Below are 20,470 nucleotides of genomic sequence, written 5' to 3' on the forward strand. Positions count from 1 at the left end.
ACTCACTGCTCAACAGCTTGCTGCACATCATTTCTTTAAACAGAGATAAATAAATAACATGACCTGTTCTTGTTGCACACAATAATAAAAGAGAGAGAGAGAGGGAGAATGGCTGCAGGTGTGTCTGCTGCTCTGTTTAAGCAGGCTGTATGCTTGCAGGTCCTCTCCTCTCCTACAACATGACACCCAGCACCTCGGTGTCTCCAGAGCTGCACCCCGCAGCTCAGGTGCAGAGGAGAATACGCATGGGAGGATAATGAACATGAGCAGCAGCAACAGGGGGAGTGAGACTGAGGTAAGTTATATGAAGCTACTTCATTTTTTCTTTTTTTTTTTAATTGAATGATTTAGAAGCAGTTTAGTTTATTTATTTATTTCGACATGGACATAACAGTAACTCTGGTGCTGCAACATTAAATTCAGCACAAGCCCCAGCTGCACTGCACTAAGCTGGGAAGAAGGAATTATGAGAAAAGAAAAAGAGAAATAAAAATTACAATTATAAATGCAATGCAGGTAGAAATTCTGGGCCGATACTGATTATTAGTAATCCAGGAGACCAATAACCGATAATTTGCACCGATATGTTTAGAGGTAAAACAGCCCATGATGGATTGTAACCAACTACAATTTACTCAAGCACTGTACTTATGTACAATTTGGAGGTACTTTGCTTCAGTATTTTCCATCCTCTGCTGCTGAATACTTTCACTCCACTTCATTTATTTGATATTTACAGCAAGCAAATTCAGATTATTCAGTGCTAATCGGCTACTGCTCGTGACATCGGATAGTGTTGTGGACACTGAGAGAACAGAGTGGTGACCACTATCTGAGAAAGGATGCTGCACCAGTAAAATCAATACTACTGCATTTTTTTACATTTTTGGATTTGGTCAGCAATCAGCCACAAAAAACACAGATACCGATAATCGAAAAAATCCAACTGACATGACAGTGTGCCAATATCCACATCCAACTAGGGCTACTGCATGATATGGTCAACACATATTAAAGAGATTATTCTGATAGATAATTAGATGGTGATATTTTCCTGGATTAGTGGGAATGACTGTTTTTGCATCACAATTTACAACTTTTCCTAAAAAAATCTTTTAAAATCGGGATGGTCTGACATTTCCTGGTGCCCACGAACATGCTTCTTTCTTTTGGAGAACAATTTGTAGGCCGTCTCTGCAGCACTACAGAACTTCGTATTTTGTCAGATATGTTACCAAAACTTTGACTCTCATGCACTTAGATATATTGGGATTTCGAGTATATTTTGTATAATTGTGCAGTCCTAAATCCAACCATAGACACATTCAACAAGTGTGAAACAAGTGCTCGCAGAGTGCCAGGAACTTGAATGGAATCCATTGCAGCAGCCAAGATGGAAATACTATTACATTTTTGAATTATTGTCTCGGATTTGTCAGAGAGCCGTTGATTGACCTTTGCAGCCATTATTCTGAAGCCAAAGCTTGTGGTGTTGTCGCATTTCCATGTGTGGAGATCATGTTATATTCACCCCTGTTGTTGTTTCTGCATTTTCATGCCACGTCTGGCCTCTTCTCATATTACATGTCATCTCTATTTAGGGGGAATGAAACTACATACAATCTTTGCAGAACAGAAATGACCCTGAATGGGATGTGTTGCATGTTCATACAGAAAGAAGGAAATGAGAAAGAAAACATTTCCACAGAGATTTCCATGTCTGTTGGTGGCATGCTGGGTCAGGTGACTGTCTGAGGACTGAACCATTGTTGGCACCTGAGTGACCTTATAAATAATCAATGCGCTCCTTTGTTTCCACTTGACTGGCCAAAATGCTTACACACAAACACACGAACCAGTTTTACTTTTACATAATGTCATCCTCCTCCGTGGCGCAGCTAGATTGTTTGCGGCCAGGACGAGGACTGTTTATTGTGCTTTATGTGGCGATTTAAGTTGCCATTTGACAAGTAATTACACTATTGTATTTCAGAGCTGCATCCAGTTTTACAAGGCAAGGTAATGGGCTTCACTGCTGTATGTCATCTCCATAGGCACTGTCTTAATAGCGCAATTTAATTTCAGATTAATGTGTTCGTGTGTGTGTGTGTTTGAGGAAGAAGGGAGGAGGAAGAGAGATACCCTGGCAGCCAGAGGTACTTCCTTGTGACTGAGCTCGGCCAACAGATGCAGAATGCAATACCCTTACGCTCAATAAAATGAGCAATTGGTCTCATTTACAATGTGTCTCTGACCGATGTGAGTCAATGAGAATGGAATCAATCCTTGGTTGTTTTGTGGGGTGAAGATCTTTTTATGCAGACTTCCCACAGGCTTTTAATATCTGGGCCCCGAAATTTAAGACCAATTAGATTCCGGATCAGATTTCAGCGCAGCATCCAGCACATTCTCCAGCATGCCCTTTAGTCTTTGTCTTTTTTTTTATTTTTTTGGATAATCAGAAGGTTTTTACATTGCAACTTTTTTCAAGACCGAGAAAGCGTTTCCCATCTCCGTGCTCTTGACGGCCATGTTTGCTTTGCTCTGAGCGAGGCTGTAAAACTAAAAGCCCTACAGAGAATCATGGAAATTAGATTTACAGTTGGGTCGATCCTCATCTGGACGAGGGCCAGAGTTTGAGGTGAGTGAGTGAGAGAGAGAGGGAGCTTGCTGATAGGACATGATGGATTGAAAGCAAAGAAGTGCTGATGTATAAGAAAAAAAACAAAAGGAGGGGAAACACACGCACACGCACACATACACACACACACACCCATGCAGTTACAGATGCAAGCTCATTTGCTCTTTCATCACATTGCTGAGCTCAATTAGCTAAATAATAAATGCACAGTCTCTCCGTCTCTTAAATGGTATCCTGCATTATTGCTGCAAAAGAGCCATCCAACCGTTACAAAGCAACAGTCATGACATGCTCCCACCGTAACTGACATGCAGGTATTTAGCTTAGCTGTAATCAGTTAGTGTGACCATGTGGGAAAGTGGGGGGGACAGTTTAGGATTAGGTGTGTGGGAGTTGAATAAGTTCATTTTCTTTTGCTTGGAAGGGAGCCAACACTTTACTCGGCCTTTCAGTACATGATGAAAAACTTTTTAATGGTTCAATTAGGTTTAAGGTTTAAGGTTCAATCTCAGGAATTTAGAAAATTGCGGACCTGTTGAGGCAGTCAGCCCCTCCGCTCTCTGCAGTAGTGGATGTATGTCTGAGCGTGTTCAGTACAATGAGAGCGATGTAAACCGATGTAAAGCCCATTCTGATCCTGATTTCAGAGGCTGCACTCTGACCAGCTTGGAGAAACACAGGAAGATACTTGTTAATGACGGGACACAACTTTTATTCACAAATGAGGTGGTAAAAACACGGCACAATTTGGCACCCGTTTAAGTCTCGCCTCGCCTGATCTCTCCCTAAATATCCTTGAGGGCCTTTAGTTTTTTCAGCCCAATTACACCTCTCAGTTTGACTGTTCAGGTACAGTGTAACAGTGAAAATGTATTCTCAATTCCTTGCCATGACTGGGGAACAATTAACAACCCACACTTTACTTTTGATATCCAGTTCAGTAGATCTGTTCTATTACTCAATCTACATAAATGTTACGTGACTGTGAGCGACTTCATTTGATCCATTTTATGTGTTCTTTGTGCTGTGTTTTTGCATTGCATGTATATAACAGTCATACTCTATTCACACATTATTCTAAATATCCCCTACAGATGCGTTTTTAAGGTGGATATAATAAAACTACGTGCGTTTATGGTTTATGGTTATGGTAAAATCTTTCAAATGGCCTCGATTCCTACTATGTCATTAAAATTCCAGAATCTACTGATATGCAGGTATTTCATATTAAGTTTTACTGCTTCATACTTCACTTTTGAGCTGCGTATGTAAGTTTCCAAATTGTGTATGCTGAATATCGGACCATGATTGGCTTCCAGAGTATTTGTGATGTCACAGATCATGCTGGTAGGCCCGCCCCTTAAGCTCAGATTTTGAACGACCACAGAGAAAATGTACACTTTCGGCAATGAATTTGAAAGCACCTTTATAGTTTCAAAGACTGTATATATACCATTTAATACAGTGAAGCTCAAACATTGCACAGTGGAAACAAGAAGATTATAACACATTTTTGTGTCGGGTGGTGGGCTTTAATTTCCTTCTTACTGGACACATAGTCCCAGTTGTGTGGGTGGTATTTATTCATTCTTCTATCAATTAATTCATAGAGTCTTAAAAATGTATCTGAACCTCACATTATATTCCTTTTTGTAAATATAAGACTTGACCAGATTATTTCCTTTGTAACATGTTCTCTCATACTCTCATATCAGCACTCTGACTATTTTTAACACCTCCCTCCATTTCATCATCTGTTGCTCATGTGTATATTCATTCTTTCCAGTTGAATCTGTGTGAACCAACAGAGGAAAGAAAAGGAAAGCAGAATATGTAGAATAGTGAGTGAATGTTCGTCTCTGCTATTCCACAGTGACGCATAACTGAGAGTTTATACAGTTTCAAACAACTTTTTTCTGTCTCCCACATCCTCCTCCCTTCCTCTGTCCTCGGCGTGTCCCCTGAGTCTATTTCAGTCAAGGAATGAAGTGTGAATAATTCATCAAAAAAATAAAAAGCATCGAAACCTTGGACCAGCACAGAGCGATTGACTTAATGAGAGCCTTTCGTTTTAGATTGTGCCAAATAACAATAGATCTGTGATGGCTGTGTGACTGGCGAGGGCTTTGTTTCTCAAATGGCGGCAGAAATGTGCGCATGTGGGTTGTCTTCTGTGGTTTCTTAATTTGAAGTGCTGTCTTAATGAATGCCTGGATCTGATGCATCCTGTAATATGGGTTCTTGCATGCCCCCCCCAGCCCCCCAGCCCCCCAGCCTCCCTCATGATAGGACAATGTGAGATACCGTGACCTATATTCTCTATCTTCTACAGTACGTCATCTCCTCTGCTGTGATTAGTTGTCCTCAGCCATATGATACGAGCAGATAGGACTGACCGAGTAGGTGATTTTAGCCCTGTCCTCGCCTACAAACAACACTCGGGAGTTCTTAATTTGCTGGTGAATTCCGGAGAAAATGACTCTGCTCCATTTCTAGACTGACTGCACCTTTCCAACCTGTGATCTCACAACAAGCATTATCTCACTGTGGTTTGTTGACTTGGGGATAAAGGGCTGTCTTTGAAAAGCCTGTGTCAGTGTGTTTGAGAGCAGAATAGGTGACCATGACAAGTCATGACAGTGTGCCATTTTGTGGCATTTGGCACAAGCAGCAGTCACAAGGGCACCACACTGCCTTCTTTTTCCCAAGGAATGTTAGGAGGCATGTGTTGAAGAGCTGTTTAATTCCTTGTTATGAGTCTTACCACGGGGTGTTATGGCCCCGGGTGAAAAAGATCTGGAGAAAACCCGTGGAGACTTTTTTTTGTTTTTTTGCTGGATGTTGTCGGGATGTGTCTGCAGTGTTCACATGAAGCGAGGAATTATAAATTCTGAACTGATACGAGGTACACTGCCAGCTGAAGGAGCCAGCTGCATGTGTAATCCATCTCCCCAAAAAGCTTATCAAAAGAATTAAACATGGCCGGTCCAGTGGTTATCGCAGGATTGAAAAAGAAACTCATCGAGATAAGTACTGCAACCAGAGTACGTGCTCTTCTCCAACCCTCACGACCACACCTTCTGCGCAGCGTGTACTTCCCCCTCATACATCAACTTAACCACGCCGGCTGATTGTTGTGAATCTCCTAAAGACATTGTAATTCAGCTGTAGCCTACCCTGTGGCAAATTAGAGGGTGCTGCTCCTCTTCTCCCTCTTTTTTTTCGTCTCTATCCCCGGAGCGGAGGGAAGACAGTTTGTAGCAGCACTGTGGTTTGGTTAATCCCTGACAAGCTTTGCTCCCTGCAGTTTCAGGGGGAGTGTTGTGAGAAGAAAAAAAAAAAGGGAAGGCTTCACTGTCGAGGAAGAGGCTGCGAGCACTGCTGATTATTTCCTGTTAGAGAGAGCAGAGCGCATGCGAGCGTGCAGGCTTTGGCCTTGACGCGACCGAATCTTCAGCGAATGGTGCTCAGGTGTGAGCGAGGCATCGCTGAACAGAAGGTCCAAGTGGATGTTCATTCTGGCAGCAGTGCTCCGAGTTCAGGATGTGTTTTCGGCACATGAAAAGCGTGATTTCTTATTTATCAACAAGCAGACTGTTTATCCAGTACCTGCTGACCCAGAGCATGTTTTTGGTTTTATGGTGCAGAGTCCACGGGGATGGAGTGGACACACAAATGCACGACCTAGCTTAGCTTCCGTTGCATAATCACCGCCCACACAAGAATCAATAGCCTATAGAATTCAACTTTAAACTGAGATTTATCTTTTCTTTCATGTTTTCTGGTATCACCTGTCGGTAGAAGGGATGCAACCTGATTCTCTCTCCTCCTAATGTCCCTTCTTTATAAAGCACTGTAAAATAATAAATGAAATAATGTGCGTTTTGTTATCTGCTGCATATACAGTACGAGTAAAAATGTTGATGCTCAGGAAAAGAGCCTGTCTCAGAAAAGCAGGATTAATTGCTGCTGTCATGAAAAGAGCTGTTCTGAGTTTTACTCAGTGCAGATATCCTGTTAACTCTGTTAGCCCCGCTTGGAGGGACGGGGATATATGTGCAGGACATGAACGGAGGGTCACAGTGTCACACACCTAACACAAAACAGACACGCTGCTTTGACTTTAAAAGTCAGCAGATCGCGTTAAAGAAGTCTCTCCGCAACACATATGGTACGAGATGCTCGGAGAGAACATGAAAATGTGCAGGAGTAGTGTGATCAGTCGAAAACCGCAGCGAGCGGAATAAGCCTCGGACACTGTGCTTGCTGACTGGATCACGTTCACCATGTTTTAATGGGTCTGTTGCCAGTGTGTCAGTATCTCTTTGCTGTACTAATGGCTCTGTTTCCAAAGGTCACTCTTTGTAATGGCTGCGTGTTGTGCTAATTGGGTCAGAATGACAACCAGATCCTCACCATCAACGCACAGGAAGCACAAAATTACTGCTTGCCTCATCATCGGGCTGCCTCGTTGCTCTGTGGGGAGAACAAAACGCAGCAGGACAGAGCATGCTGCTCTGTTTACTTCCAGGCATTCTTCTTTCAAGGCGTTATCCCAAAGCCATACACATTATCTCTGTGCCAGTTACTTTCTTCTCTCTCCAGGCCTCCCATCCAGATGCTTGGCCCGGCAGTCCAGCCCCCCTGAACATGAACCACTATGCCAACAAGAAGAGCGCAGCCGAGAGCATGCTGGATGTGGCTCTGCTGATGGCCAACGCCTCACAGCTGAAGGCTGTGCTGGAGCAGGGGCCGAACTTGTCCTTTTACACCCCCATCGTCACCCTCATCAGCATCTCCCTCTGTCTGCAGGTCACAGTCGGGGTCCTGCTTATCTTCACAGGTGAGAGAGTAAAACAGCCCGAGCCCTTTAAGAGGCCAGCTTCTCAACCTTCACGTGCCCTTTGTTTAACATCCCCCTCCACCCTGTCCCTCAGCAAGATTTCACCAATGTCAAGTCCACTGATTCCTGACAAACAACCCATTGCCAGTCAGACTAGCGGTAAGCATGGCAACCAGGCCTGACAGCAGGTCAGAGGTCACTAGGTTAGACTGCTCCCAGGAGTCCAGGGAGGGAGGTTATTTCTCTGCGGGGTAGGAGAGACCGTGTTTGTTTTGGTTTCAGTGTCATTACTTAAAACCTTTTGAACTAATGGCATACAAGGTTTATGTAGGTGACTTGTAGCTGTGTTCTACTCAGTCATCGAAGGTTTTCACAAGCAATTTTAGAGTCAAAATATTGATTGAAACACCAGTCAGTGTTAGCTACATCGGCCCTTATGTGCAGGGGCAATTGTAGCATATGGAATGCCTTCATATGAATACCAAGGACCACAGAATATATACAGAATACATATGTAAAACAATGTAATCTCCATTGAACAATGGATTCTAGTTTGATCAAAGCATTTTTTAATTATATTTGTAGATAATCATCCTGACAGAACAATAAATGCTCTGAAAAAAAAAAAAAAGAAAAACATTTCTGTGTTTTGTAACATGCGAGTGAGACATGAGCTCGTCGGACACGGTTAGCAATTTACGATGCGCTGCACTCACAGTACACAGCCTCTGAGCTTTTTGTTCAGCAGCTAGCTAATGCTGTAGCTCAAAGCACACAGCCCCTGAGCCCAAGGCAGAGTGAGCAGCGGTGGCAATGACAGACTGTAGTTCAGCCGCTAACTGACTAGCACAAAGCACACAACCCCGGACCCCTGGAGCAGAGCCACAGCAACAGCAACAGCCTCTGTCAGCAGCTAATGTTAGCACAAAGCACACAGCCACTGAGCAAAGGTAACACAGCACAAGACACACACCTACAGCAGTAAGGAGTAGCCTTTTTTGACTGAGGTAAATTCTATTTTGCTTGTGTTTCCAGGATTCTTACATTTTGGTATTTAACTGAGTTGTTTATTTATATTTGTATAAGCCTGATAAAGCTAAGAGATCCTGTTGAATGTAGCAAACTAGCCACAAAAAAATCCTCCTGCTGGCCAGTGACAGTTACAGGGCAGTCGATGTCTGTAGTAAGGCAGTGCTCGTTCATGTAGGCCTACTAAGGAGAAGTGGCTCTGGAGGATGGTCGTGGGATTTTTTTATCTGAATACTTTTACCAAACAGTACAATTAATAGTACAATTACACAAGTGCCCCCAGTCTCCCGTATGTGTGTGAAAATGTGTCAACGTGAGTCATTGAGCATGTTTACGCATGTCTTGGAGTAAATAGGAAGAAATAAAACAAACTAAATATAAAGGTGCCATCTGTTCACACATTCAGAGATTCTGACGATGTCTGTGTTTAACAGCTGCACCTGTGGGTGGGAAACAAACCCAGGTCCATTAAGACGGGAGGATGAGTTAAGATGAGATGTACTGGCTCAGGTCAGACTGCAGATCATTTTCCTCCGATGGGCTGAACTTTAGCCAGATCACACTGACTCGTCTCAGCTCTTGCAGGAGGACTAACTGTTTGTCACTTAATCTGCAATACAACTAAACCGGTGCATACACACATATCTCTTACCAGTTAAATAAATCACAATATATGTAATTAATTAATGTTTTCTCAAGTTTTTTTCTAAAGCATCACGTGTCAGAAAGAAGGTCAGTCAGCGTGTTTGAGTCATCACACATTCATGAAGGGCCCGCCCCCCCCCCCCCCGACAGCCCCCCCCGACAGCCCCCCCCTTGTCTCCACCAGAATATCAAACACATCTCATTCTCATCGCTCTTTTCATTCCTTCGTTTGTCTTTGACTGTTCTGAGCCCCGTTGCCCTCTCTGTTCTCTCCCCCCCCCCCCGGCCACCCCTCCCTCTCCAGTGGATCCAGCTCTGTCTAATGGAGCCAGTGATGCGTAATGTGAGTGGCCTACATACCACCACCACCACCCTCCCCACAACCCCAGTCCGCTCCACCCCAGGCAGATGAGATACACACATACACAGTCAGGAGGGGTCCTCACACCGTTTAACCTTTGGTAATGTCCCTCAAACAGACACACACACACACACGCACACACACACACACACACACTCACACACGTACACATAGCATGTGCTTGTAGAGTCACCGGTCACTCCCCACTCACACATCTTAATTTCGACATCATTTATAAGTCAGTCCCTGTGATGATGAAGATGACAACATTAGTTTATGTCATTTTCACAAAGATTCAAATTTCTTTTTGTTTTCCATTTTTGTTTAGATCAACGTGTTAGAAAAGCACAAATGAAATGAAGCAGTGATAAGGAAATAAAAGCTCCCCTTGAGCAGGTCACTCTTCCCTGTATTGTTTTTTCTGTTTGTTTCTGTGTGCTTTGAACCAAATTTTTTTTTGCCTGTCTCAGATGAAAGAATCCATAATGATAGACTCATCCCTAAAAATAACAAGTACTGGGATGTTACAAGATTAACCTATCTGTCCTCTAAATGACATCATTGATGGAAATGGTGACCTTTACACAAACTGGGCTTGCACTATGATGAATATGACAAAACACAGAAATGGGCAAGTGCATCAACAAATGACAAAAAAACGTTACCCAAAATAATGACGTTTGAGGTCAACTCATGCTAGGCCTCCTCAAACTCAGATATCAGAAATCCAAACGGACCTATGTGACATTTGGGAAAGTACCGCTGAGTAAGCATTTCTGTCAACGCCTATCACAGATATAAATAGAAGATTAATGTATTTAACCAAGTTTTACACAGAAGTAATGCATCATTTTCTTATCTGTCATCAGTCATGTCAGCAGTTCAAAATTATGTTTATAAGCAGTTTTCTTACACTCTTAGAAATATGGGTTCCAAAAGGGTTGTTTTTTTTCCTGAAGGGTTGAGGTTCTACCCACAACCATTTACTTCTGGAGGAAAATGGGATTTTTGATCTTGATGGTTCTTTATAAGACTGAGGGTTTCATTAAGAACAATTTCCATCCAAATGTTTGACTTATTAAAAAGTGTGAGAATGTTTAATCAATTTAAACATTGGGATCTACATGAAACCCTTGGAATGGAATATAAAAGGGTTTCCAGTAGAACTACCTTGGTAGGTCCTTATTAGTGCCTTAAAAGGGTGAAAAGGTTCTGAGGAAGAGTTCCGGGTTTAATCATAACACCGCAGAAAGGTTCTCGATAGAACCTCTGTAGGGGGTTTCAGGGTGGAGCCTTCAAAGGTGGTTCCTGGTATAACCCTTTATGTTGGGTTCTATGTAGATTGACTATGTAGAAATGATATAAAATGATCTACTCTAACCCCAAAAAGGTTCTACTATTGAGACAAGCCAAAGAACCTTATATCGTTCTTGTAAATGTAGAATAGGATTGTAGAATAAAGAAAGATGTATCAAGTTGATAAAACTATGTTCAGTATATTTTCTGAGCTATTAAAGAGGAACACAGTGTCTCCAGGAGACCAAACTGGAAATTAATATTCGCAGACACTATGTAAAATATCTGTTGTTATTTCCCTTGCGATATATTTAACACACAAATGAAAAAAGATTTACATACGGCAGTCTTTTGTAGCTATTCATAAAAAAAAAAAAACACATGAAATTATTTGTGAAGTAACACAGGTTTAATCCCAAAACTAGTTCATCCTCATATAATAGGGAACATATTTTCAAAGAGTCTCCAAGTTTAATTTGGAGCAGACCAACTATGCAAAACCATGACAAGTTCTTGTTTGTCCTACTCCTTGGAGTTTAGTGAAAAGTTCATATCTCAAACGACCCCTTTCTCCTCATATGCTCCTATCAAAATTGAATACTGGATTCATGTCATTTCTGTTGGATCACTCATTAACATTTGAACTGCCTGCACCCTGAATTAAAACATATCAACTCATAGTTGACAGGAAATCTGTGTATAATGACTTGACTTGTGTCCCAGAATAATGTAGAATGCTGATGCTTGAGCGGACGTTCATTGAGTGTGTGTTTTTGTTATTAAATGGTATTTCCTGGTTTTGTCCACAGTTCGATGGAACCTGAATGATGAACAAAAGCACTGGAGGCTGAACTTTTTGGAAAACCTAACCACGGGCCTGGTTTTTATGATAGTGGTCGTCAATGTCTTCATCACGGCCTTTGGAGTCCACAGGCCGAACCGCAGCGACTGACCAAGAACGCGCGCAGGTATTCTGTCTCTTTTTGCTTATGTTCATCCTCTTTCTCTGCTCCCCTCTCTCTATACAAACAGTTTCTTTCTCTCCGGCCTTTTACTGTGCAGTTTGCCCCAATAGACATCCATGTAGTCAGCATGTTTTTGGTCCTCTCCTCTCCTGACCTCCTGACCTCCAACCTTCACAATCCTCCCTACCTGACCTACAAACACACTGACCTCTCTGGGCCCTCAGAGAAATTTCCAGCGGAAAGCAACTCAAGAACACAAATCCAGCCACTGTTCATTTACCAGAAAATCATTGTCCTGCACTGCGGAAAACAAGAGAGAAACAGCAAAGACGGGGACAAAGGGGTCTGGTACACAAACAACACAACAATTGTTCCTGTTGGACAAACAGGAAAGTGGAGACGGGCACACGTGACCTAACGGTGTCTGTCTCCTTTGCTGCCCGGGAGTGACCTCGGCGTTTGGCCCAGACACACAAACACAGTTACACGAAAGCTTCATGGGCTTAAATTTTTAATCACGATGATGACGTACGAGCAAGATGTCATCGTTCCCTTTCCAGGCAGCTGATGAATCTGTCGAGTAAATGTATGCACAGCAGAGGAGGGCGTGCCTCATGTGACTCAAAGCTCCGGCACACCTTCACAGCTTCAACCTCACTGACACATGTCCCCGACCACAGGCGTCTTGTCCAACGTACAATTATCACAATGTTTGACTCTCTGTGCCATGAGCAAGGCTTGGAGAGTGTCTGTGGTTCTCTGGACCGGCAGCTGGTGAGTCAGAGTCAACACAGCACAGAGCCCAGCAGAACTGCTTGTTAAAATGGAAGCTTTAATTAGTCTGTATTTCAGCAGTGTCACCGAAACCCTAATTAGAGCCCATGCAAATGCTCAGTTTATACACTTGAGCGGTTCGACACACAGCGTTTTGAGCCTGTTTCACATAATCGTTCCGCTAAATAACACCGCCAGAAGAATCTACATGCCTGCATCTATCATTCCCCCCCCCCCCAACGTGACTGTGACAGAGCACCTTCGAGATGACAAACCAACGTCACAATCTGATCCTCTTCCTCCTCCACAACTATCACTGGTAACCGTGGAAACTGCCAGACGAGCCACGAGCCAGATTCATGACACACACGAAAACGGCTCCACTCAAGGCAGATCTGTCGACTGATAAATATACACATAATGTATGGCTCCTACTCTTCTGGCTTTGTGGAGGGAGCTGACTCCACGGGGGAGGGTACGACATCAGAGGATGCTGGTGAGCACGTGGCAGCTTGGATGCCAGATTGGAAACTGGACAATCACCCTTGTGACACCTCCAACCCCCTTTAACACCCATATCCCCATATCCCTCTCTCTCGTTCTCTCACTCCCCTCTCTCATCTGTTGCTCATCTTTCCAGAGAATACAGAGGCGGGAAAAAGTGACGCTCAGTGACGCAAATCTCCAGAGATCCAACACCTGACACCTGACACCTGTCTTGTATATATACCATCTTTTCGATGCGGCCATTTTCCTGCTGATTCACCCAAATAAGAAGTGCTTGAAAGGGCCTTAAGTGAGTATGAAGTGCATCCGCCCCTGCACATGAGTCTTTTCTTAAGCAGTCATCAGCGTTTGATGTAGCATTTAATTAAGTTGACTCCAATCTTTCAATCAATTTGATGTCATTATTAATTAATGCAGGCTTGTCTGTTGCCCTCGATTTGTCATTGTTAGAGCACTCCAGTACATTTTCCATCTGCCTTGTTGCCCGCTGTGGTGCGCTGGATGAGGGAGCAGTGCCCTCTAGTGTAACTCTCAGATAGAGGCGACACATGTGTAATCATCATCTCCATTTCACGCTCACGGCAGACTGAACAGTGCCAGATACAAGCTGCTCACTGTGATATTCCCTAAAGACCATACAGTATTTGATGCTGATTAAATGTACACATGTCTGTGCATACCTTTTGTCACACTAGATTAAAAATAAGATGCAACCACCAAGCGATGCCAAAAGGTTTTGTGCTTTATTTGAGCAGAAGTTGAACATCGTTACTCAAAAAGTCAAATTTAAGTGAACGGGGCTGCAGTCGGATAGTCTTTAGTCTCCAACTCGGAACTCCCAATGGAACACCACTCGAAGAATTCTTACCAAATAGCAAATCCGCCTACCCCTCATCTGATTTCCTCTCCTTGCAGTCCTGGTTTAAGTGCAGTCGGTTGCAGTTGTCTTGACCTCCTGATGTTTTTCGTCAAGGTCAAGGGGAAAGCATACAGGAAAAGATTTAGGTTGCAGGGTTTTTGAAAGTGGACCGCAGCCCATGTCCCTGCACACCAACACAGGTGCTTTCACTTCAGTTGCCCGATTACACCTCATCTCAGGATAGAGTGGGTGTGTACAAACTGCACTTGATTGACAGTTCCCCCAACTTCCTGTGAGTAGAGAGAGTCACGTCTTTTCCATTTAGTCCAACTAACCTTTTTTTTTAAAGCAATGGTGGATTGTTGAGCCTCACAACACTTCACAAAAGTCAGCTGCAAATACTAGCAGCCCAGCACGTTAAACAAATCGCTCAGTCAATCGTGTTGTAACTACAGACTGCCAAGCACTGTACTTCTGTGTCTTCATAAATTGCCCACTTAGAACTCCCTGGAGCTATCAGAAGTCTCAGTCAATCTCGTGACGATGAGCATTTTGTACTTCCATTGTTGTGACTCTGTCTGTACTCTCTACAGGTCTCTGGTTCAGCACGCACAATGAATCCATGTCAGACTCATACATACAAGAATTATGTTGGATCATTACATACAGGAAGTCAGTTTGTGCTTACATTTTAGAAAAAAAGTCTCTAGCTCTCAAGTAGAATGTGAGTATGGCACAGCAGCGTGGCAAATGTCATGGCTTGTCTGTCTCGCAGGGGCTTGTTCTTCACCTTACCAGCCCCACTCTTACTGTTTTCCAACCTCAGCATAGGAAATTAGAACATCTTTACTAAGTCTTGCCGCAGAGCAGTGAAGAAACGGACCGGTGCATCTCAACGTCTCATCCTCTGTGGGCAGAAGTGGCAACAAAAATTTCAGGAAAAATGGTCGGGAGAGGATCGGATAAACACAAACAGCGTGGAAAGCGAGTTTTTGAATATGAAAAGAGAGGCTTTGGATGCTTTTGTGCACTGATATTCAAAAGTAATTTTCAGATCTCTGTGAACGAATAGGTCTGAAGAGCTCTCCATCGTTCTGTATGACTCACCTCTGTAATAGTAGAGCATTGCAATGCAAGCTAGGAAACTGAAACAGCTCAGGAAGAACATTGGTCCTGCAGAAACAGAGAGAAGAGAGATAAAATAGACCAATGATGAACCAGCAGGTGGGCGTACTAAATGTGCATGAGTAATCAATCAAATTAACTGAAAAATAACAAAGACAAACTAGAATGAAGACCAGTGTATGTGGCAAGAGTGTAAAATTGCACTGTGAAAAGACGCTCGTCTTGTTTTTCTCCGTCTGAACACGCCATCCTTTCTTCGTATGACTCGTGATTTGAAGTCAGCGATGACCCATTTCCCTGCTGCCTGACACACCTTTGACCCAGTGGATGCGCCCCCTGACTGTTCAAAGGAATGCAGGCCAGTGGAAACTGTTTGGGACGAGGTTGGGGGGTGGGGGTTTTTTACACGTGAGCTTAACTGACCCACAAAGCCAAAGCTCTGGATGCGATGGGATGATGAATGGTGAAGCAGTGCAGAACAGTGGGGCCCACATTCTGATGCCAGGGGTTAAAAGGTTCAGCAGACAGCTACATGTGCTGAAGAACAAAGCTCGGTTGGGCTTAAGGGGGCTTATCGGAGGATCAGTGGGGGGGGGGACAGAGGCACCCTGACAACCACAGACAAACTGTAAGACCACCATATTATAGAATCAAACCACAAATCATTATAACATTACATTACTGTGAGACGCCGTCTTTAAACAGCTCGTCCGTGATTTGAAAAAAAAAACAGAAGAAGAACATAAAGCAAAATACTTAAACAGTAACAGACTAGATCTATGGATTAGATATGCATCTACTGTCCCTGTTATGAATTACTTTCCCTCACTATTAAAGCTGATTTCACCTCATACAAACACAAAATTCCATTATTCAATAAAACTTAAGAACGAAATTCCAAATTAAGCATATTGTCACATATTAATGCAGGGACGTTCGGGTATATATCATATCACTTTCTCTTGGTTTCTCTTAAAATACACAGATTGAAAATAATTTAGTGGCCATAGATGTTTCCTTCCTTTAATCATATCAACTCCAGAACTGTTCTGCTTTCTGTCAGCTCTGCCTTTGGCCAGTTTATGGCTAGTTGACATTAAAATGGCTGCACAGAAGGACATGGATGAGTTGTAGTAGTAACTGTGTGTGATACAGAGGCACAACGTTTTAAGACTCTATGCCCTTTAATACATTTTTTTATCTTGGTTAATGTCAAATTCTGTGGTAAAAAATGCAATTCAGGGAATAAATACCAAATTCCTGTACTTCACTGTATCGCGATACTATCGTCATTGTGGGCAGCATATTGTGAATCGTATCGTGTTGTGTTGTGAGTTACTCTGTGATTCCCTGCTCAAGTTTCTTGGATTAAAACAAGATTGTTTTGGTAGACAATAATCAAATCCAAGATGTCAGAGAGTGATGCACCAAAGAGGAAATGCTTTCCTATCAGATCCTGCTCACGCTGGCATCTCTACGCGAGGATGATATAAACTGACTGACCTCTCACTCAATTAAACTTAAAATCCCTCCAAGGTGATTTTTCAAAAATAGAAAAAAAAAAACCTTGCACACAAAAAAATATTCTGGCTGTGACATGTAAAATATTCCATGTAAAGTCACATTTAATCCAAAATGTTTCTATCAAGGTGAGTGACTGGGTATAAATTAACTAACAAGATGTGTGATTTAACAGTAAGCATACAAGGACAGTATAAATTTGGCAAAAATGTACGCAAATCGCTGATGTGTTTCTTGGTTACACCAGCACTGAGCTAGCAGATGTCTCTTTGGAATTTGATTTAAAAATATAAATCAAAAACAGGAAGCACGGGACAGTAGTGTGAGATGTTAATTAGATTTACCTCTCTCATTAAGCACATATCGCTCTGGGCAGATTTCCACATTGTATGTCCATTTTGAATCTTCCGTCTCTAGAACAGAGGGTAAAAATGGTTACTGGTTAAATGGGTAGAGCCGACACTTTAAATAACAGCCTGTGTAATGTCAGATCCAGGACTTTAACTGCAGCCCAGGCTTCTCTCTCTGTGTCTTAAATAGGATGAGCTTACCTAAGGCAACTACACAGCAGGGGATCCACCGTTTCAGGACACTGGGGAAGTTGCTAGTGAGATCACAGTCTCATTTACAATGTATTGCATGAAAGAAAAAAATACGGATTGCACTTATGGATAGATTTCTGCACTAAGTTACGTATAAAAATATTCAGATGTGAGTCTGTAGGGGCCACATCTTTAAGAAGAGAGCGTTCTCAGCCATCTGCAGCGCAAATACTTGGAAATCTTCCTCCACTGAAACCTCTCACCTCTCTTTATGATCCTGGTGGGCAGACTGGAGTAAACGTCCTCAGCATGGATGTGAAGGCCTCTGTAGAATTCGTGACATGCCTCCTCTCCCTTCCCATGCAGGTGCTTCAGCAGCTCAGCTAACCGCACCTTGGTCGGCACGCTCAGGTTCCTGAACTGCAGGGAGACACACGCTGAGTTGAATCACTGTAAAAACTGGCAGCCAGGGTTCAAATTCAGATTAGCACGCTCAAGTGACTGAAAACAGGATGTTTTTTTGGTTGTATGTTATCTGTAGTGACCCTGTGGGCTTCCTTGTCGCTGAGTATCTGGGGGTAGATCCTGTTGAGCTGCAGCACCAGCGTGTCGACCAGCTCAGTGTCCATCCTCTGGTCTGAGCACAGGAAGTTAGCGTCCCTCTGGAGCTGCTGATGGTGATCGTCAATGTCTAGTCAAAGACGAGTGAGAGATGAAATGTTAAACACATGTTGAATAAAATGAACCCTACCCTACGCTTATTTTCATGCTGTAGTGTGGACGTCAGGTGAGAGAGAGGTCGTGACCCCGAGCAGTAAAGGGCACAGAGCTACAAGGCTCGAATCGAAGGCGTGCAGATTAATGTCTAGTCTTAAGTAGTTTCTTAGTAAGCTGGTCTTGACAGCAGTCCTGCTCTGAGAATAAATGACTGAGAGGTTAATTTGCTTGTTAAGAAAGGTAAATACACTTGCTCTCTGGCAACACTTTATTCAATTCATGAAAATAAACAAAAATCATTTGACTGTAATGTGTGAATAACATGTCTGAGTCAGGGTGTTCATAGATAACAGAACACATTGGTTGCCGTGGAGTGTTTTTGCTGCTTGTCAAAGTTGTTGGATCAACGTGATGCTCATTTTTCAGCTGAGGTTTTTAAAAAGATACAGTCCCCGATTGTGTTTTAATTCCTACATGGCACCGCCAAATGTGCAAATTTCCTGCCAACTCACTTGTTCCTCCCCTTGCTCACTTTGATGGCAGAAGACGGCGTGAGAAGAGAGAAAACGAGGGGCCTTGTAACAAAAAATGTGGTGCGCAGTATAGAAGCGGAGGAAGTGTCCGTTAGGAAGTCTTGGTGGTGGCTAACCCTTGACTGTTGTTTAATTTTGCCTGTGCAGTTATGTGTATGACATCAGTCACTAGTGTAGCCCGACCGATGTTGGATTTCTGGGGTTGATACATTCTTGTGTACACAGAGTATTTACATAAACACAGATACGTACTGTACGTAATGGAGGCAGGATATCCTTTTCTGCATGATTTTCTCTAAAACAAATGTGTCTACGAGTTGTTAGTTTTACGCCGCCGCGTATCGGTCAACATATACGCACATACCAATATGTCTGTGAGAGGCCACTATCAGCCAAAGGATATCGTGGTCTAGTCATTAGGATTTCTTAAAAAAATGTTCTCTCAGTTATTGGTGATACTAAACATTTGTCCCGTATTACATTTTATCCTCCAGTTTTTCTCTCAACATCTGCACAGTTTTTCAGCAGCATGCTTGTTTAGTTTTTCTTTATTCGATCTGACTGCTAACATCTCTAAAATTGGTGCCTTATGCAGTTTTGGGAGAAAAAAAAATTAATTAGAAGAGTGAAAAATGATTTCCACTGAATAAAGAATTCTAGCTTCAAACATGGCTGTGGGGATCTTATTCTTCTCTGAGAACAGATTGTTTATTCAATCATGGAGATAAATTCATATTTTTCAATTCGTATTATTACCTTAGTATCTTTTTTCCAAAACTACATTGTGCACTATCAAACAAGTGAACGCAGAATATGGTATAATAGGAATTAAGGCAGATTAAATTAAATAAAACTGCCACATTACAGTGTTAGACTTATGCCATTTAGTTTTTTAGATTAAACCAAGACCAAGACCAAGACCTTAGACCAAACCATCACTCTTATTTTTTAATAAAGGTTTGGATTGCTCCATAGTCAGAATTTATTGAACAGAATGCAAAAACCTGCTCATGTTTTATTTATAGTCTCGGAACATTCAGGCTGCATTACGTCATGTTAAGTAACACCCACATACATGTTCACATAAGAATGATAGATGAATTAAAACTAATGACAACGACCACACTTCAAACTGATTCTATGCAACAAGTGGCACAAGTGGCACACACACACACACACTTCACTTGAGGCGGTCATCCAGCCTGTGTATCCTTCAAGTCGCTGCGCAGGGGATTACTGTAAATCATCAAAACATCTTACCCTTCAGTCACAAACCTGTCATACTGACAAACACACACGGAGCGTGGGTCTTTGCCTCGCTCCGACCGACAGCCTCTCCAGTGAAACTTCCTGTTCTCCCCTGGTGTGACGGTCCCTGCTGTCCCGTTACATCAGCACGCTGCGCCGCCCTGCGCCTGCCCGGGGGCCACGTGTCTGACCTCGGGGCCACATGATCATTATCAGTGCGGTAGACTGAGCTGATTACCGGGATCTGATTAAGATATCTGCTGCACACACTGAGCCACAGAGGTGTCTTCTATCACTTTATATCAGTCCCTTCCTCCATTTATAATGACTGCACTGGGTCAAATAAACCAGGCAATAATAATAATAATAATAATAATAATAATAATAATAATAATAATACTGACGAATTGCCTCTTTTTTTGGTCAGTGATACATTCTTTACTGTGTCACTTTGTGTGTTAAACATGCACTTAAAGGAGACATATAATGCTCATTTTCATCATTTTATTTTGGGTTACCACTCAAATAGGTTTACATGCTTTAGTGCTCAAAAACACCTCACTTTCCCCATGCCTCGTCTGAAAGTCTCTGTTTTAGCTCCTGTCTCTTTAAGCCCCCCCCAAGTACCCAGTCACCTCTAATTGGTCAACTTGCACAAGCCTGACCCAGCACTGCTTACAACAACAATGGAGCGGCTGTGCTAACTCGATCCTTACTTGCGAAATTAGCATGAAGACACACAATTATATGAACAAATATATATATTAATAATAAATGAAGCCATGGCAGGACTGCTGAGGAGGCGTTTCAGCAGCAGTGTTCTCTGTGGGAGAGAGGAGCTTCTGTCGATGCAGATTTTGTACT

The 20,470-nt window shown here is 42.7% G+C and overlaps 2 protein-coding genes across 4 annotated transcripts; one reads left to right on the plus strand and one right to left on the minus strand.

Annotated features, from left to right (window-relative positions):
• Window positions 1-32: 32 nt before the first annotated feature.
• Window positions 33-13,780, plus strand: LOC115585735 (ninjurin-1). Of its 2 annotated transcripts, XR_003984754.1 has the most exons (5): window positions 33-295; window positions 7,247-7,484; window positions 11,625-11,783; window positions 11,878-13,050; window positions 13,195-13,780. XR_003984754.1 is itself a non-coding variant. In XM_030424350.1 (4 exons), the coding sequence occupies exons 1-3, from the start codon at window positions 257-259 to the stop codon at window positions 11,765-11,767; spliced, it is 420 nt and encodes a 139-aa protein (XP_030280210.1). In that variant the 5' UTR covers window positions 33-256; the 3' UTR covers window positions 11,768-11,783; window positions 11,878-13,780. The 2 variants fall into 2 exon arrangements, 1 of the variants encoding a protein (XP_030280210.1); XM_030424350.1 differs by having other exon boundaries at window positions 11,878-13,780.
• Window positions 13,781-13,785: 5 nt separating this feature from the next.
• On the minus strand, window positions 13,786-20,366 carry LOC115585733 (caspase recruitment domain-containing protein 19-like). 2 transcript variants are annotated; one of them, XM_030424348.1, is made up of 6 exons: window positions 19,634-20,366; window positions 17,654-17,799; window positions 17,372-17,528; window positions 16,911-16,979; window positions 15,028-15,093; window positions 13,786-14,827 (listed from the first exon to the last, which is right to left on the minus strand). In XM_030424348.1, exons 1-6 carry the CDS (start codon window positions 19,638-19,640, stop codon window positions 14,727-14,729), a joined length of 546 nt encoding a protein of 181 aa, XP_030280208.1. In that variant the 5' UTR covers window positions 19,641-20,366; the 3' UTR covers window positions 13,786-14,726. The 2 variants fall into 2 exon arrangements, with proteins under 2 accessions (XP_030280208.1, XP_030280209.1); XM_030424349.1 differs by having other exon boundaries at window positions 19,619-20,366.
• Window positions 20,367-20,470: the final 104 nt, after the last annotated feature.

Source organism: Sparus aurata, chromosome 7 (genome assembly GCF_900880675.1).
Source record: "Sparus aurata chromosome 7, fSpaAur1.1, whole genome shotgun sequence".
Lineage (NCBI taxonomy): Eukaryota > Metazoa > Chordata > Actinopteri > Spariformes > Sparidae > Sparus > Sparus aurata.

Bases quoted from the DNA above. Each gene is read 5' to 3' on its own strand.
- LOC115585735 (XM_030424350.1), top strand. From the start codon at position 257: ATGAACATGAGCAGCAGCAACAGGGGGAGTGAGACTGAG. The intron at 296-7,246 runs GTAAGTTATATG...TTCTCTCTCCAG, and splicing joins ACAGGGGGAGTGAGACTGAG to GCCTCCCATCCAGATGCTTG. The intron at 7,485-11,624 runs GTGAGAGAGTAA...TTTTGTCCACAG, and splicing joins GGTCCTGCTTATCTTCACAG to TTCGATGGAACCTGAATGAT.
- LOC115585733 (XM_030424348.1), bottom strand. The intron at 17,529-17,653 runs GTCACTACAGAT...GTCTCCCTGCAG, and splicing joins GCGACAAGGAAGCCCACAGG to TTCAGGAACCTGAGCGTGCC. The intron at 14,828-15,027 runs GTGAGTCATACA...TTCTGCCCACAG, and splicing joins AATGCTCTACTATTACAGAG to AGGATGAGACGTTGAGATGC.